General features: G+C 37.4%; 2 protein-coding genes across 3 annotated transcripts in view; both read left to right on the top strand.

The window, feature by feature from the left end:
* Positions 1-10,526, top strand: part of LOC107175384 (probable LRR receptor-like serine/threonine-protein kinase At3g47570) — a 139,635-nt gene extending 129,109 nt beyond the window's left edge. The window contains exons 5-6 of one of the 2 annotated variants that reach the window (XM_052433896.1): positions 8,763-9,869; positions 9,993-10,526. In XM_052433896.1, coding sequence (XP_052289856.1) covers positions 8,763-9,869; positions 9,993-10,351 — 1,466 coding nt within the window. In that variant the 3' untranslated portion in view covers positions 10,352-10,526. Of the gene's footprint in view, positions 1-8,661; positions 9,870-9,992 lie in introns of both variants that reach the window. The other variant, XM_052433893.1, reaches the window with a different exon arrangement.
* On the top strand, positions 7,003-8,341 carry LOC127899778 (probable leucine-rich repeat receptor-like protein kinase At2g33170). Its single transcript, XM_052433903.1, has 2 exons — positions 7,003-7,746; positions 7,858-8,341. Exons 1-2 carry the CDS (start codon positions 7,032-7,034, stop codon positions 8,214-8,216), a joined length of 1,074 nt encoding a protein of 357 aa, XP_052289863.1. The 5' UTR covers positions 7,003-7,031; the 3' UTR covers positions 8,217-8,341.
* Positions 10,527-19,060: the final 8,534 nt, after the last annotated feature.

The raw sequence follows: 19,060 nt of genomic DNA, 5'->3' as shown, positions 1-19,060 counted from the left end.
ATTCTGATCAGCACTTGAACATCCATGCAGACTCCTATTAATTATATCCTCTAATGGAGAGAACTCATTGCCTCAGTATGATCACTGTGTCATCAACCCACTGCCCGCTTCTTTGCTTGGTTGTTGCGGCAAGCAACAATATTACCACAGATCAACAATAGTTTGTCCATTTGTTTCAGTGAGGTCGTCATTAAAAATTAATTTTCATATTGATTTTCTTAATTATAAATAATACTAATGATATTTCATAGTTATAAATATATTAGAATTAATCAAAATCATTTTTTAGTGCGGCATGGCTAAAACTACCTTCTTTTTTTTTTTTATAAGTAATTACTACTTTAAGGAAAATACTCCTATTTTCAGGGAAAAGTCAAGTACCCGTAGTTGTGAAGACTCGAGCTCACCCTCTTATGATAAATCTTCATATCAATTACATAAATATCCTCTAAATTTTTAGTTAACTATTCAAAATTCGATGTTATACGGGTATTTCATTTATTTGAGTAGGGCTTAGGGGTCAATTGGATACAAATTCAAAATTATCCTTACTTGAGAAGGTGATAAAAATTGGGGATTTAGTTTGGGTGTCATTAGCTACAAATATTAAACTCATACATCTAATTAAAAATTAGAGGGCTGATATATGTGCATCCTCGTGCACATGATAGTGACACGTGTCACCATCCTACAACCTATCCAATGAAAAATTGATATGCATCTTGTGCGCTTCTGATCAAAATCCTGAAAATTAATCACAAAGTTATACTTTTATTATAAAAAGAATAAAGAAACTCCAAGAAAAAAAAAAGACTTACATAAATAGTTTGAATAATCTAGATTCCAAGTTGTCTATATTAGCTTGATCTTTTTATAAATAGTCATCTTCGGAAAAAAATTCCACCAACATATATTTTAATTTTATGTTAATTAATAAATAAAAAAAATCATTTTAGAATTAATTAAAACATTATTTATTGTTACAAAAAAAAAAGAAGAATTTAGTGATAAGAAAAAAGTGTCTCAAATATACGTTAAAAAAATTAATCATGGTGGGTTCGATTGATTGAATTTTTTTTTATCTTTTTTCTTTTTTAAGAATTAAGACAATTGGATTGATTGAGTAATAATAAAATATATTTATTTGGCAAATGGCAGGGAGGCTTTCGTCTGATGCAGATTGATTAGAGAGAATATATAACAATTTTAAGCTCGTCAGATTCGGAACCTGCTTATCTGTCGTGTGGGGATCACTTCCGTGTCTTATTTTTCTAGAAAAATCTGGACCATTGGATTTACCATTAGTCAATAGATAAATGTTTGATCTTGATTCTTGATTAAGATCGAAGTTTGATTCTAACCAACATCATGTCAGATTCAGATTGCGAAGCAAGCAAATTGAAAGTAACTTGTTCTATTTTGATAAACACAAGTTCTAATAAAAAAATTCTAAGTGTATATATATATATTTTTTATTGTGTTCAATTTAACTAGCCAAATCTATTTTTAAATATTTTATTAACAATGATATGAAAATATTCGAACCCCTTCTCATTGTAAAGTGAATTACTATCCAACTACACCAAATAATGTTTTCAAATTGTAAACTGCAAATCGTGTGTTTGCTCCATTACAGCGTTTCTTCAATTTAAAAAAGAGAATCATTTGCGTTCTAGATTAATCGTGGGTCTATATCCAAATCTAAAAATTGACTAAATTCTTAATCCTAACAAGAAAAATTGAAGATTAAAAACGACTAATTTGGTACCATACCACTATTGTAACATAGGTGGATCCTCTATTAATTGTAGTAAAGATTGAATTATCTCATTTATTAAGATTTATCAAAATCTTGTGTCAAAATCTATTAATGATATAGGTTCAAGGATGAAAGAGTCACTTCATTACTTTTGAGTTCCCAAATAAATGAATGGATGTTATTTTTGGATTCCGGAGAGTCGAAAATATTAGGATGGGTGCTAAATCGAATTAAGTTGTAGATAAGATAGAAATGGATTTGGAGAGATTGGAATCCTAGGTAATCCGGTGCACGTTGTCGTGTTAAATTCTCGTTGACTTCAAGTTGACTGAAGCATTATTGGAAGAAACAAGTTTATTGATGTGAGGCCTTTGAGATTGTAAGTGTTAAATCTGAGAATAATACCCACACACCCATTATCCTATTACTCTTATATCACATGAAGAGAATTCAACGTTTGATTCACACGGAAAAAATTTGTGAGGATTGTGAGGGTTGATGGAATATAATTTAGATACAAAGTGTTTACCAGTGCAATGCTTCGCAAGTGTTCTTGAATCAATATAAACTCACATTATTTTCATAGTGATTGTTTCATTTGCACGTGGATATAATCACATGTCGAGATTTTTTTTTTCTTAAATTATGATCTTATTTAGTATTGAGGTGTTATATCTTTTAAGGTACAATTATTGTTGGAAAAAAGTTGCAACTATCAAATAAAATTAATACTATGTGCTAAATATAATTGTTAAATAATAATTTTGACAAAAATAGTGAAGTTATATGGATTTTTTTTTTCATCATCCAAGTATAAAATCAAATCAACTTAACTTCTAAATTATATATCGACTACTGTTTATCATATGTTTTAGTTCTGTAACTTTTAAGTTATAGTTACCCAACCTCAATTCTAAACAAGACCTATAAAGATCAAAGATTTCCTCATTAAATTATACGTCTTGTGATTGCTTATTTAATTTATATTTTTGTTATTTATCTTTATTAATTATAATCATCTTTTTATAAATTAAAATTGAAGGAAGTTGATTGATGTTGTTGACACACACACGCACGCACACAATCACAAAGATATATTGGAAGTGCTTACGTCGACTCAAAGTTGTTGGGAATTAATGCATGTATTGATTTATTGGGAGTGTTTAAATGATTTTGTCATTTACTTGATTTATTAATTGAATATTGTTTGATTGCTTCATATCCATTCTAGAAAGTTTATTTCTTTGTGAAATTTCAACGAAATATGTTTTTTTTTTAAATAAGGGTGTTCTAAATCATTTTTAAAAATATATGGACTAATTAGAATTAATTATTAGGTAATTAACTCAATCTGTACATGGTGAAACAACATTTATCTTAATTATATCATGATAAATACTTTTCCGATTAGAATTAGGAAATCATAGGTTTATTGAATTGTTTTTTTTTTTTCCTTTGCGGAAACGGATTAGAGAATTAGAAAACAATCATGTTGATGTCAAAATCTGATCTAGTCGGTTAGCGACTTAATATCATATAACTGCATCCGCATTAAATTTATTTGGTGGAGAATCGGCTGGTCAATTGTCAAGATGTCCTGCAATCACTAGCGATTAACTTACGAATACTTGAAATCACAGAAGACGGTAAGAGGCACCGGAAGTTTTTTCGAAGTGAACATTCCGACGCTCAAGTCAGTTTATAAGTTTACCATAATAAAAATAAATAATTTCTATTTAAAACCAAAAATAGAGTTCAAAAGCTCAAAAATAAAACCCAATCCCAATATGAAAATAAATTTCTTTTTTTTTTTAGCTTGGCCGAATCCTTCTGCCTCCTAAAGAAACATAATAGAGAAGCAGGTAGCCATGTTCCCTAGGTAACGCCCCACTCCCCTCTTTTATTCCTCCCCCTCTCTTCCGTTTCCTTCTTTTGCTCACTATCCTTTATAATTTTTTATGCTTGTCTTCCCAAAATAGCCTTTGAATACACAAGTAAATGTCTAGGCTTTGGTGAGGATAGTTTGGTCATTGCATTTTACAAGATGAGTGGTGGAGAAGAATGAGGAGTGCACATAACTGTTCAGCAAATCCCACCAACAATTCCATTTTCTTAATTAATTACTCTCCTTTTTTATCCCCAAACAAATCCTAATGATACTATTATCAGGTTTAAAACAGTACACAAATAGTGAAAAGCTAACTAGTCTATAGAGTAATTTGCTATTTTTCATCTTTTGTTTTCCTAAAGTTTGAGTGATATCCGCATTTTAAATTCATGTGGAACAAAAGCTAATGTATGCACAAAATTCTTTTATTTTTTCCGAGAAAAATGGGTAAGAGAAGAAGATTTTTCTCTTGAAAAAGAAAAACTAATACGATGCAAGCATAGGAAAGAGGTCAGTGTTTTGGATTAGAATTTAGTATTGAGCTGAATTTTATACTAAACTCTTTTATAGTACTGTGATTAATAAACTCATGATTTGCTTTTGCTTTTACTTCAAGTGAAAGAAAGAGGAAACCTTTAGTTTTTTGTTTGATTCTTGACTATAGATGTTACCTATATAGAAAGTTGCGGTATCTGCCTTAAGTGATGGTGATAAAAAGATTAAGCAGCGCACACAATCTTACTATCGTCCAGACCATCCAGCTGTGATGACTTTAGTTTTTTGGTTACATTAGCTTTAGTGGAAAGGAGGGCCAATTTAACAAAGACTAGATTTGGTGGCTTACTATAATGCTTATTCTCAGGGAATCTAATGTTATAAGATGATTTAATGATCTTCTATGATTGTGAGTAGTATAGTATAATTGAAAAGAGCCTGGGCTCCTATGATGAATATATAACAGTAACACAGTACTGTGATTGAAAAAAACACAGTTACAATAAACTCTTCATTTATTCATTGCGGAGATTGAATGGCAAATAGAGAATAAAATGAAGCAGAGGAATCTCATTGCCAGTAAAATTGACCCTCTTTAATGTTATATGGCACAGGTGTGTGTACAGCAAGAGCAAGTTACTTGCAGTTTTTATTGTAAAATATACAGGTTATGACCATGATAATTGTAATTAGGTTTTGATGATTTTAGATGCTTTTTTATTTTTTTAAATTGTGACACCTTTGATTTATGGTAGTTTTGCAGAAGAAAAAAATATATATAAAAATTAGGAGGGATGAGTTAACTAACGATTGCAATCATTACTGTAATGTTGATGAGTGATACATCATTTGAAATTTACTTGTCAGTTGCTGAAATGATGAAAAAAAACAATAAACAATAGCAGTAATATTTTTATGGATATTCTTGGTGTTTATGGAAATACTCTTGCTGAAATTCTAATTTTGACTTTCAACTCTTGGTTTTTATGGAAAGTAAAATGACTTGTTTGTTATATTCATACAATCCACTCTACATAATGATTTCATTTTAATAAATGCTTGATGATCTCCACTGAAAAACTACTTCAATTCTTTTTTTTTATTTAACTTTTTGGTTGTTGAAAATAGCCTTAATTTTCAAAGCACTGGAGAAAGAGTAAAGAACATTTAACAAATTTACGTGCCAAAAATAAATGAGAAATTGAAGAGAAAGGGTGCTTGCAGAAGTGGGTGCAAAGATAAATCAGTCTATAAGAATTATTGTGGTTATTAATTTTTTGGCAATATAAAAATTTTTCAGCAAATAAAAATTGATTTTTTCCGATTTACTAAAAAATGAATTAAAAACTTCGGCGATAGCATTTTTTATGGGTGCATGTACCCTCCCTTTTAAAAAAAATATAATAATTAATACTTAATATAGTATTAAATACGAAAATCTCAATATTTGACTACACAAATTTATATCATTAGGTCCTTAAAATTTAAAATTGAAGACACATAATGAAATATATATAAATTTCATTCTCATAGGAAAGGATCCTCTTATAATCTTAAAATATTTGAGCTTTGAAAGATTTTTTAAAACAAATGTACTTTTATTTTTGTACAATCAATATTTACTAATTTATTATATTTTTATTCATTAACTATCAATTATGTGAGTATATTTACTCAGAAATATCATATCAACGGAGAATCTTAATCCCACGCACACACAAATATGTTAATTTCTATACGCTTCACTTACCTCTAGAATCAATTATCTAAAATGCAAGTTTGTCGCCACAAAAAAAGCCAAAGAAAGAAGATAATAACAATTGACTCGTATATTATACTCATACAATCCACTCGACATAATGATATCATTTTAATAAGGCAATGGCTGATGATCTCCATTGAAAAACTAATTCAATTTTTTTGCTTCATTTAACTTTTTGGTCGTTGATAATAACCTTAATTATCACATAATTGGAGAAAGAGTAAAGAACATTTAACAAATTTATGTGAAAAAAAAAAAAAAAAGGAGAAGTTGAAGAGAAAGGGTGCTTGCAGAAGTGGGTGTCAAAGAAAAATCGGTCCATAAGAATTATTGCGGTTATTTTTTGGCAATATAAAATTTTATAGCAAGTAAAAATTAATTTTTTTCCGATTTACTAAAAAATTAACTAAAAACTTCTGCGACAACATTTTTATGGGTGCATATACCCTTCCTTTAAAAAATAATAATAATTAATGCTTAATATAGTATTAAATACGAAAATATCATTATTTGACTACTCAAATTTATAGCATTAGGTCCTTCAAATTTAAAATTGAAGATACAAAAAAATTGAAGATATGAAAGGAAATATATATAAATTTCATTTTCATGGAAAGGATTCTCTTATAATCTTATAATATTTGAGTTTTGAAATTTTTTTGAAACAAATGTAATTTTATTTGTGTACAATCAATATTTACTTATTTATTATATTTAGTCAGAAAAATTATATCAAGAGAGAATCCTAATTTCACGCAAACACAAATACAAGACAAATATGTTAATTTCTATACTATTCACTTTACTGTAGGATCAATTATCTAAAATGCAAGTTTGTGGCTACAGAAAACTCGCCAAAGAAAGAAGATAATAACAATTGAGCATTGATAGCAAAACTAATGCATCATTTTCTTCTTGACTTGATGAGATGGCGGCATTACAAAAAAACAAGTACCTTAATTGACGGGCACTGAGTGATGTGAATACTACCAGCCAGTTCATCTCTTCCAGTCTTGCTTAATCACAATCACAAACACCACGAGATTGACATTTGCATTATATATATCTTTATTAATCGAAACACCTTGCATTACCAAATTAACCGCTAACAAACAAAGCAATCTTTCATGGAGAGAAACTTTAGTCTCAGTATGATCACTGTGTCATTAACCCACTTCCTGCTTCTTTGCTTGGTTGTTGCAGCAGCAGCAGCAGCAGCAAGCAACAATATTACCACAGACCAACAAGCTCTTCTTGCCCTGAAAGATCATATAATTTATGATCCGACCAACCTTTTAGCCCATAATTGGACCTCGAATACCTCTGTTTGTACCTGGATTGGCATCACTTGTGATGTCAATAGCCATAAAGTCACAGCCTTAGATATTTCTCAATTCAATCTACAAGGCACCATCCCTCCTCAACTTGGAAACCTCTCTTCACTCACAACACTTAATCTTAGTCATAACAAGCTTTCCGGAAGCGTTCCCACCTCCATCTACACATTGCATAAGCTAAAATTTCTTGACTGCACTGATAACCAGCTCTCTGGTTCAGTTTCTTCCTTCGTCTTCAACATGTCTTCAATATTAGACATTCGTTTGACCAATAACAGACTTTCTGGTGATCTTCCGAAAAATATTTGCAACTATCTTCCTTATTTGAAAGCCCTTTTTTTGGACAAAAACATGTTGCATGGCAAAATTCCTTCTGCTTTATCAAAGTGCAAACAACTGCAACAATTAAATTTGCAGTTCAATAATTTATCCGGTGCAATACCAAAAGAAATCGGCAACTTGACCATGCTCAAAGGGATAGACCTCGGCTACAACAAACTCCACGGTATGTTCATAATACTATCTAAATATTTTAACTTCTCACTTAATAATTTTCTTGAATATCTTAGATAAGATCTTGAAAGTGAGATTTTTTGCATCTATGTTAATTTACCAGGTGAGATACCCCACGAAATCGCTAATCTTCGAAATCTAGAGGCTTTAGTGCTAGGAATGAACAACCTAGTTGGTGTGGTATCAGCTATAATCTTCAACATGTCATCACTGAAGGAACTTATCCTCATCAATAACTCTCTCTCCGGAAGTCTCCCATCAAGAATGGACCTTTCACTTCCAACTATTGAGCATCTTAACTTGGCACTTAATAGATTTTCTGGAACCATTCCTAGTTCCATCACCAATGCTTCTAAGCTCTCCTTTCTAGAGTTGGGAGGAAACACATTTTCGGGCTTTATTCCAAACACAATTGGAAATTTAAGAAACCTTGAGTGGCTCGGCTTGGCTAATAACTCCTAGCATCTTCAACCTCAAAATTGAGCTTTCTTTCCTCTTTGGCAAATTGCAAGAAATTAAGATCCTTAAACTTAATAGGCAATCCGCTTGACGGCTTCCTTCCAAGTTCAATAGGTAATCTTTCCATGTCTTTGAAAATACTTCTCATCGCCAATTGCAGTATTATTGGCAACATTCCTCGAGCAATTGGCAATTTAAGCAACTTGTTGGCCTTGACATTAGAAGGCAATAAATTGACTGGACCAATTCCAATTACATTCGCCCGACTGCAGAAACTCCAAGGCTTATATCTTCCATTCAATAAGTTGGTAGGTTCATTCCCAGATGAGCTTTGCCATCTAGCTAGGCTGGCTGAATTGGTCTTACTTGGCAATAAGCTTTCAGGATCTATACCTTCATGCTTAAGTAATCTCACTTCTCTAAGATCTCTCTATTTAGGGTCCAATAGGTTTACTTCTGTCATTCCCTCAACTTTCTGGAGCCTAAAAGACATCTTGTTCTTTGACTTTTCATCAAATTTCTTGGTTGGTCCTCTTTCTTTAGACATAGGAAATTTGAAGGTGCTTGTAAGAATAAATTTATCAAAAAATAACTTATCCGGTGATATCCCAGCCACAATTGGAGGATTGAAAGATCTTCAATTTATGGACCTAGCATATAATAGATTGGAAGGCCCAATTCCTGAATCATTTGGTGACTTGATAAGTTTAGAAGTTTTGAATTTGTCAAATAATAAAATCTCTGCGTCTATTCCAACATCCATGGAGAAACTCTTTTACCTCCGAGACTTAAATCTCTCTTTCAATAAACTAGAAGGTGAGATTCCTAGTGGAGGAATTTTTGCCAACTTCACAGCTGAGTCATTTATGGGAAATGAGTTATTGTGTGGTTTACCAAATCTTCAAGTCCAACCATGCAAAGTTAGCAAGCCGAGGACAGAACATAAATCAAGGAAAAAGATACTTCTCATTGTGATTGTTTTGCCATTGAGTATTGCTCTAACAATAGCAATCACTCTAGCTCTCAAATCTAAGCTGATCGAATGTGGAAAAAGATGCACAGTGTTGTCAAATGATAGTGTCTTGTCATCACAAGCAACACAAAGAAGATTTTCATACTTAGAACTTTTACAAGCAACAGATAATTTTGCTGAAAACAACATAATTGGCAGAGGAGGTTTTGGTTCCGTTTATGGAGCAAGACTTGAAGATGGGATGAAGATTGCAATAAAAGTGTTTCACCAGCAATGTGCAAGCGCATTGAAGAGTTTTGAGGCTGAATGTGAAGTGTTAAAAAATATTCGCCATCGAAACCTTATCAAAGTTATCAGCAGTTGCTCGAACGATGACTTCAAAGCATTAGTCCTAGAATACATGTCCAACGGGAGCTTGGAGGATTGGCTGCATTCTAGCAATTACGTGCTGAATATATTTCATAGGTTGAACATAATGATTGACGTTGCATCAGCTTTAGAATATCTCCACTTCGATCATTCAACACCTATTATTCACTGTGACTTAAAGCCTAGTAATGTATTGTTGGACGAAAATATGGTTGCTCATTTGAGTGATTTTGGCATAGCAAAGCTTTTAAGTGGAGAAGATGAGTCTACGATGCGAACAAAAACCCTTGCCACTATAGGTTATATGGCGCCAGGTTTGCTTCAAACAACTTTTTTTTTTAGTTCATTTTAAATTTTGCAGCTTATTGATTTTTACGATCCTCACATCAAAATTTTATTGATTATTTATCTAATTGTGAAATTAATTTGATTCATAGAGTACGGCATAGAAGGAGAAGTATCTACAAAAAGTGATGTTTACAGCTATGGGATTATGTTGATGGAAACTTTTACCAAGAAAAAACCCACAGATGAAATTTTTGTTGGAGAATTGAGCTTAAAGCGTTGGGTTAATGACTTGCTTCCTACGTCATTAGTGGAAGTTGTGGACAAAACTCTGCTAAGTGGAGAGGAAAAACATTTTGCATCAAAGGAGCAATGTCTGTTGTCTATCTTTAGTTTGGCTCTGGAGTGTACAATGGAATCACCGGAAAAGAGGATTAATGCAAAAGATATTGTTACCAGATTACTCAAGATAAGAGACACATTGAGTAAAAGGATAGGAAACTTAAGTTAATTTCGTTTGCTTTCATTGATAGTTAATTCAAATTCATGTAATAAGTGTAAGAATCTTATATCCTTTCCTTTGATATATATATATATTTTTTTTGAGAAAACTGTTGTAGTCATCTTGTTTCCATGGGCAGAGTTGATTTAGTTCTTCCAAAAAATGCTACCGATGACCTTTGTTTTATACTTTCTCTTATTTTGCATGTGTTTAGGTAGAACAGTGGTTTGGCTGCAGGCTAAGAAGTCTAACTACACTAAAAGAACATGATTTAATTTATTAAACAAAACTTCAAGTTCAAGAAAAGTATTTCACTGCCCCCAATGCTTTGGACACCTACTTGTCACGGGATGAGTGTTTTGCGCAGCTAACCCGTGCGGCACTTAGACAACTTTGCCGAATGTTGCTAAGTAAGCCTAGAGATTCTCGAACAAGAGAAGAGAGCAATTGAGCCAAAGAAACTTGTATTGCACAAAGAGAGATTACAATGCTTGTTGGATACAAATGCCTAATGCCATTCCATATTTATAGGGGAGGCTTTGCCTAACTTTGCCTAACTTTACCTAACTTTGCCAAACTTGGTCAAACTCTAGAGTATTTTACAATTTCCTAGCTATTTGCATGTGCTGGAATTGTATAAAGTATTCTAGAATATTTACATGTTCACATGTGCTAGAGTTGCCTAGAACCTTCCGGAATTGGGCCAAGCTAGCACTCTTGGCCTTGTGTTGGCTCTCTAGCCCGAAATTGTGGGCAATTGGGCTAGTGAATTGGGCGGTCCGCAACATCCTCCCCCACCTAAGCTCGCGGCGTCCTCGTCGCGCTCTCGTGCTTGAAGTGCTGGATGTGCTCAGCGAATTGCCACAAATCATCTTCCCGTTCCCAAGTGGCTTCGCTCTCGGGGAGGTTTTTCCACTTCACCAAGTACTCGCTATGTGCTGGCACGCCCCTCCTCGAAACCGTTCGGTCCGCAATGATGTAGTCCACATCTTTGTCAAATGCGGTGACAACGGCAGTTGGCGCGCGCCTCGATTCTCCGCGACTTGGTTCTCCCATGTCTTCATGATATGGCTTGAGAAGGCTCACATGGAAGACCGGATGGATCTTGAGTCTTGGCGGAAGTTGGAGTTGATACGAGACGTTGCCTACACGTCGAACAACTCGGAAGGGTCCCTCGTAGCGCCTCACTAACCCCTTGTGAACTTTCCGCAAAGTCTTGAATTGTTGGGGTAGGAGCTTGATCATGACTTGATCTCCTTCCTTGTACTCAACATGCCGTCTCCTTGTATCAGCCCATTTCTTCATTTTCCTCGCGGCTTTGTCGAGATAGGCTCGCGTGATGTCCGCTTCCTCATGCCATTCGCGGGCGAGCTTGTGTACCGCGGGGTTTTTCCCTCCGTAAGTCGAGGCTATGGCATTGGGGGTCATGGGCTGGAATCCCATGATGATCTCGAATGGACTCTTGCCTGTAGCCTCGCTTCGCTGCAAGTTATAAGAAAATTGGGCGATGTCGAGTAGCTTCGCCCAATCCCGCTGGTGAGCGCTCACATAATGCCTCAGGTACATCTCGAGGAGGCCATTAATGCGCTCGGTCTGCCCATCCGTTTGTGGGTGGAAACTTGTCGAGAACTTGAGATCAGTCCCCAACATCTTAAAGAGCTCCGTCCAAAACCGCCCAGTAAACCGAGGGTCTCGGTCGCTCACAATGCTCTTCGGAACTCCCCAAAGCTTCACAATGTGCTTGACGAATAGGTGGGCTGCCTCGTCCGCTTTGCAATCGACGGGTGCGGCAATGAATGTAGCATACTTGCTGTATCGGTCGACAACGACCATGATGCTACCGCAACCTTCGGACTTGGGCAGCGATGTGATGAAGTCCATGGAGACACTCTCCCATGGCCTTGTTGCTAGTGGTAGCGGCTCTAACAATCCCGCTGGAAGTTGATGATCCACCTTATCTTGTTGGCACACAAGACAAGTTCGCACATATGCCTCGATGTCGTCCCTCATGTGCGGCCAAAAATACGAGGCTTGAACTAGTGCGGTGGTGCGCTCGATTCCTGGGTGACCAGCCCACTTAGAGTCGTGGCACTCCTTGATTACTTCCTTCCGTAAATTTCCCCACCTTGGCACGAACAGCCGATCTCCCTTGGTGAGGAGGATGCCTTCCTCTTGCCAAAACCGTCTTGTCTTTCCCTCGAGCACCTTCTCCAGCAAATCCTTTGCTAGCGGATCTTGTTGGAGGCCTTCCTTGATGCGTGAGACAAGGTCGGACTTCGGTTGGCTCATGCTAAGTGTTGCCAATTCCGCCTTGCGGCTTAGAGCGTCCGCAACAACATTGGCTTTCCCCGGTTTGTACTCTAGCCGATAGTCGAATTCCGCAAGGAAATCTTGCCACCGTGCTTGCTTCGGACTCAACTTCTTTTGAGTTTGAAAGTAGCTTGTCGCCACGTTGTCCGTCATGATCGTGAAGTGTGAGCCAAGCAAGTAATGTCGCCACACTCTTAGACAATGGATGATGGCTGTCATCTCCTTTTCTTGCACCGTGTAGCGGCGTTCCGTGTCATTTAGCTTTCGACTCTCGAACGCTATTGGGTGGCCTTCTTGCATAAGGACTCCACCTATGGCGAAATCTGAGGCATCCGTTTGAACTTCGAAGGGCTTGGTGTGGTCCGGAAGAGCGAGGACTGGTTCCTCTGAAATTGCCTTCTTCAACTCCTCGAATGCACGTTGGCACTCTTCGGACCAATGCCACGTTCTGTTTTTCTTGAGCATATCCGTCAAGGGTGTCGCCTTGGCTGAATAGCCCTTAATGAAGCGGCGGTAGTAATTCACCAGCCCAAGGAATGAGCGAAGCTCGGGTACTTTCGAGGGAGGCTCCCAATCGAGGATGGCCTTTACTTTGTCATTCTCCATCATGATCTTCCCGCCCGCAATCTTGTGGCCAAGGAACTCCACCTCTTGTTGGGCAAACGAGCACTTCTCTAGTTTGAGGAAGAGCTCATTGTCTCGAAGTACTTGGAGGACTTGTTGCAAGTGTTGGGCATGATCCTCGAGTGTGGTGCTATACACCACAATGTCGTCCAAGTACACGACCACGAAGCGATCGAGGAATGATTGGAGTACCTTGTTCATGAGTGTGCAAAATGTGGCGGGTGCATTAGTAAGGCCAAAAGGCATCACAAGGAATTCGAAAGACCCGTACCTTGTTGTGCACGCTGTCTTCGGTTCGTCTCCCTTGACGATGCGCACTTGATAATACCCGGAGCGCAAGTCAAGTTTGGTGAAGTACCGCGCTTTGCCAAGCTGGTCGAACAAGTCTGCAATCAAGGGAATCGGATACTTGTTCTTGATAGTGATCTTGTTGAGCGCTCTATAGTCGATGCACATCCGCAGCGATCCATCCTTTTTCTTTTGGAAGAGCACGGGTGCACCGAATGGGGCCTTTGAGGGGCGAATGTAGCCTGCGTCCAGCAAGTCTTTGAGTTGTCTCCGCAACTCCTCTAATTCGGGTGGCGCCATGCGGTAGGGTGCCAAGGCTGGTGGCTTCGCGCCTTGTTCCAGTTCAATCGCATGATCTACCTCTCGCGGAGGTGGGAGCTTCTTCGGAAGTTCTGGAGGCATCACATCCTTGTAATCTTCGAGGACGGCTTGAATTCGTGGAGGGACTTGGCTTGGCGACGTTCCGCTATTTCCTTCCTCATTTAGTTCCCGAATGGAGACCAAGAAGCTTGGGTCCTTCTTGAAAGCCCTTTTGAATTGCATGGCGGAGAGTGTCTTCTCCTCGGACTTGCCTCGCTCCGTGGTTACCATGCATGCTTTACTCCCGTCGAGGATGCTTAGGGAGTTTGTAGCGGGCAGTGGGAAGGCATGGACTTGGTCGAAGAATTCCATGCCGAGGACCATTTTGAAGTCGTCCATGGGCACGATGGAGAAGTCAAGCTTTCCGCTCCACGTACCAAGTGTGATGTGCATGCCTTGTGCGATTCCCGCAATTGGCTTGGCGGGTGAGTTCACAGCCTTCATTGTACCTCCTTCCTTGGTGGCCTTGAGGCCTAAGCGCTTGGCCTCGTCTACGGACACGAAATTGTGTGTTGCTCCCGTGTCTAGCAGCGCGCGAACGGACTGACCGTTTACCTTTGCGCTTACATACATGAGCCATTTCTTGACGAGTGCGGACTGTTGGCGGTTGAGTGCGCCGAGGCGTTGGAGAGAACCCATGCTGAGTTGGGGTTCCTCCGTGGACATTGCGGGGTTGCTCTTGAGTTGGGCAGCAAGAGCATTAAGCGACCTCTTCTCCGGACAGTCGCGTACCCAATGAGGACCATTGCATATGAAGCATGGGCTTCGCGGCTTTGGCGCCTCCTTCTTGCCCTCTGATTTTCCTTGCCAACTCTTGTTGCTAGGCGGCTTTTTCTGTCCCCAATCTTTGCGGTCGTTGCCCTTGTCCTTGCGACTCTCTCCCCCACCTTTGCCTTGGTTGGCCTTTTTGTCCTTGGATTGGGTAGAGTATTCGGTGAGCGACTCCGCAACGGCAATGGCGTCGTCAAGTGTTTGAACACCACGCCTATCAAGCTCGGTCTTGGCCCAATCCTTGAGGCCATCTTGGAAGTAGAAGAGTGAATCCTTGTCGGACATGTCGCTTATCTCCAACATGAGGGTAGTGAACTCGTTGATGTAGTCCCGAATGCTACCCGATTGCTTGAGGTGACGTAAGCGCACTCGCGCTTCCTTCTCCGCATTGCTTGGGGCGAACTGCTTTCGGAGTTCTTGCTTGAAGTCGGCCCAAGTGTCGATGGCGCAAATGCCCTTGCCCATCTCGCCATGCTTGCGACGCCACCATAGTTGTGCAGCGCCTCTAAGATAGGTGGGTGCAGTGCCCACTTTCGATGCCTCATCTCGGACACCCATGGCATCGAAGTATTGATCCAGCCCAAAGAGGAAATTGTCCACGATGGTGGCATTGCGTGTGCCATCGTAGGTGTCGGGCTTTGGCACGTCAATGCGGCGCGCATCACTCGAGTTTGCGGAAGCTGGACTTGTGGAGAGTGTGCGCTTGTGCCATGCCCAATCCGAGCGGACTTCATCCACTTCCGCACGGACAGCACGTAGTTCGTCCTGAACAAAACTACGAAGTTTGAGCAACTCATCATGGAAAGAACGAAACTCACCTCGGAGAATGTTCGCTTGCTCATGGATGAGAGCTTTTGTGGCCACCGTGAACTCGGCGTATTCTCCCTCGAGACCATCCACTCTTTCCTCCAATCCCACGAGGCTATCTTGAGCGGCGGACAATGCTATTTCGAGAGTGCCTACACGAGGCTCCAACGCATCCACGGATAGGGCCTTGGACTTGCCGCGAGTCTTGCCTTGGGCGCGTTCTCCCTCTCGGCCACGGCTTGGTTCTGGTGGAACATCCACACCAACAACACCCTCTTGTGCTACGTTCGAAGGGTTGGCCATTGCTTCGTGAGCTAATTTGCGTGCGTGCAAACCTTAGCTCTGATACCACTTGTCACGGGATGAGTGTTTTGCGCAGCTAACCCGTGCGGCACTTAGACAACTTTGCCGAATGTTGCTAAGTAAGCCTAGAGATTCTCGAACAAGAGAAGAGAGCAATTGAGCCAAAGAAACTTGTATTGCACAAAGAGAGATTACAATGCTTGTTGGATACAAATGCCTAATGCCATTCCATATTTATAGGGGAGGCTTTGCCTAACTTTGCCTAACTTTACCTAACTTTGCCAAACTTGGTCAAACTCTAGAGTATTTTACAATTTCCTAGCTATTTGCATGTGCTGGAATTGTATAAAGTATTCTAGAATATTTACATGTTCACATGTGCTAGAGTTGCCTAGAACCTTCCGGAATTGGGCCAAGCTAGCACTCTTGGCCTTGTGTTGGCTCTCTAGCCCGAAATTGTGGGCAATTGGGCTAGCGAATTGGGCGGTCCGCAACATACTGGTAGGTTTGTACGTGTCCTCAACTTTTTTTTGGAGCACAAAATTCGAGTCCCATGGAGACTCAAACATTCCTTTCCCACATCCCGTGCACGCTAAATTTATCAGACTGACAACCGGGACATATACAAGAGTGAAATGTTTAGAGCACGCTAAGTTCGAGTGAAAGAGATTAACTTACGGAAACTAAAGCCAAGAGAATAAAGGACAACACTTATGTGAAGCGACATAATTGTATTGATAGCACAATGTCAAGTTCATACAGAGACCTAGTATACTATTTACAGCCGGTAAGGGCTAAGAATTGATGTAGCTAGAATACAAAGACGATAAGGTATGTTGTGCACTATTGTTTTTATTCTACAATCAATCTTGACCCTTGATGCTTGGCTCTCAATCTTGTCCATTGATCTTCTCTGATTTTGGAGACTTCAAGACCTTTCAGTATCATGCCTTGTTATTGGTGTCTTCCGTGCTGTAGAATTCATGTACAAGTTTTCCCGCCGACTTGCCAAGTATTCGTTCATTGATGCATTTTTATCAAACAGTTGGCTACTTATACCAAACACCTTCTATTTTAACTCCCCCTCTCTAGCTCAACTATCTGGGAAGACAATTAATTGAGATTGTTTCACAAGTATATGAATCAGAAAGTTAAATTTTAAAAATTATATTCGGACTTACATTTTGTAATGAACATTGGTTTGACATGTTATACATTCAAGAGCACTGCTTATAGACCAAATATTTTGATTTACTATTTTTTGTCTTTCAATTTTCTTTTAAGTTCTGATGACGTCCGCATTTTAAAATCCTGTGGAACAAAGGCCTGACGTGCATATAAAATTCTTTTATTTTTCAGAGGAAAATGGGTGAGAGAAGAAGATTTGGCAAAAGAATTGCAACGGCATTTGAAACTAGTCTTCGTCTTTTAATTCTTTTATATTTGTTTTTGTTATTGATGTTAGCTTGGATGTGTGCGCGTGTGACTGAATTCACTTATATTTGTTTTTGTTATTGTTATTAATTTTATTTGTTTTTGTTAAATTGGACCACAAAAAAGGGTGGTCCATTATCAAATCAACACGGTTTAATTATTATTATTTCTACACTTTTTTATGAACAAATATAAAATAAAAGAACATTTACACCCCAAATTTTAGTGCAATAGTCATCAACATCCCTAAATTTTTAAAAAAAGACATCAAGATCATTTTTTGATCTTAATACTCTTATACGGTACCTCTATTATTCCTAAAAATTGACTCTAATGTTTTATAATAAATAAAAATAAAACATTAAAATAAATGTAATAACATATAATTTTAAAATAATTTCAATATTTAAAAAATATTTTTAACATTTTACAATCTATTAAATATATTTTATTATATTAAAGTAAATTTTATAATAAATAGAATCATATTATTAAAATAAATGCATTAAAATTTAAATTATTTTGAATATCATGTAAGATAATAAATTTTAACATTACTAGTATGTCAGAATTTTTTTTTAGTTGTAGAATGTATTTAGTGCAAATATTTATTTCAAATCTCTACAATAAATAAAAGATTAAAATAAATATAATAATTTACATATCTAAATTTATTAAAATATTCTAATATTGTTAGTCTACTGCATAGATCACAATATTTATATAACATTTGTATTTATTAAAAACTTTAAAATCAATTCTTTTGAGAATAATAGAGGTAAAGGGTATAATGGTCAAAAGGGGGACTTTGTACCCCTTTCTGAAAACTTGAGGGTGTTGGTGATCATTTCTCCAAACCTTCAGGGTGTAGATGTCCTTTTCCCAGAAATATATGAGAAAATTGTCATACATTATCTGAATTCTGAAGTAACAAGAATCACCTTTATGAAATCATATTGCTTTTCATGATAGACTGTTACCATTTTTCTATAATAGATTGAATTTAGTAAAAAAGTTGATTAAGATGTCTACTCATGGAGAGTGAAATTTATGTTCAAAACTAATTTCACATTAAGTATATAAATGTGTGTGTGTGTGTGTGTGATTTAATTCATTAAGCACGTGTAACTTCAAGTTGAAGACATGCATTCATCCCCTCGCCAATGATTCAGAAAATAATGCAAAAGGAATAAAATAAAAAATTTATACATATAAAGCGACATAATTTTATTGACATCATAATATCATACTGAAATTGGAACTGAGAAGACGCTCCATTAATTAAGTATATTAAATATCAATTAAAAATACAAAATGACAAAAGAATAGCTGCTGGTCTAGAGGTGGCTTACTACATTCATACAAGATCGTTTCTTGTTCTCTAAGATGTGCATTATACTAATAATGCTATGCAAACTTATCCAAAGGTCTATTAATTAATTCATTAATCCGACGGCTCGTTAGGTTGTCCTTTCATCCATACAACTGCATGCTTGTCTTCTTATATGCTGATCTTATCCTCTAGATCTGTTCGGGTTGAGTGATCTCTCACATTTGCCATATCAGAAGGTTGTTTTCATGATTCATGGTAAATTTGGATTACAGCACCTGTACTTTCTGATGGTTCATTATTTATTCTCAGGAATCGAGTCTCCTTACATTACCAAACTAATAACAAACAGCAATCTTTTATCCTTTCATGGAGAGAAATTACAGTCTTCATTTGATCGCAGTGCCATTAACCCACTGCCTGCTTCTTTACTTGGTTGTTGCAGTAGCAGCAGCAAGCAACATTACCACAGACCAACAAGCTCTTCTTGC

Source organism: Citrus sinensis, chromosome 9 (genome assembly GCF_022201045.2).
Source record: "Citrus sinensis cultivar Valencia sweet orange chromosome 9, DVS_A1.0, whole genome shotgun sequence".
Taxonomy (NCBI): domain Eukaryota; kingdom Viridiplantae; phylum Streptophyta; class Magnoliopsida; order Sapindales; family Rutaceae; genus Citrus; species Citrus sinensis.
The sequence above is the reverse complement of the archived record's forward strand: the minus strand, read 5'-3'. Positions and strand labels throughout refer to the sequence as shown.

What these genes read in the sequence shown, in the direction of transcription:
- LOC127899778 (XM_052433903.1), top strand. Translation starts at nt 7,032, where the DNA reads ATGGAGAGAAACTTTAGTCTCAGTATGATCACTGTGTCATTAACCCAC. An exon ending in CGGCTACAACAAACTCCACG is followed by an intron (nt 7,747 to 7,857) that starts GTATGTTCATAA and finishes TTAATTTACCAG; the next exon opens with GTGAGATACCCCACGAAATC.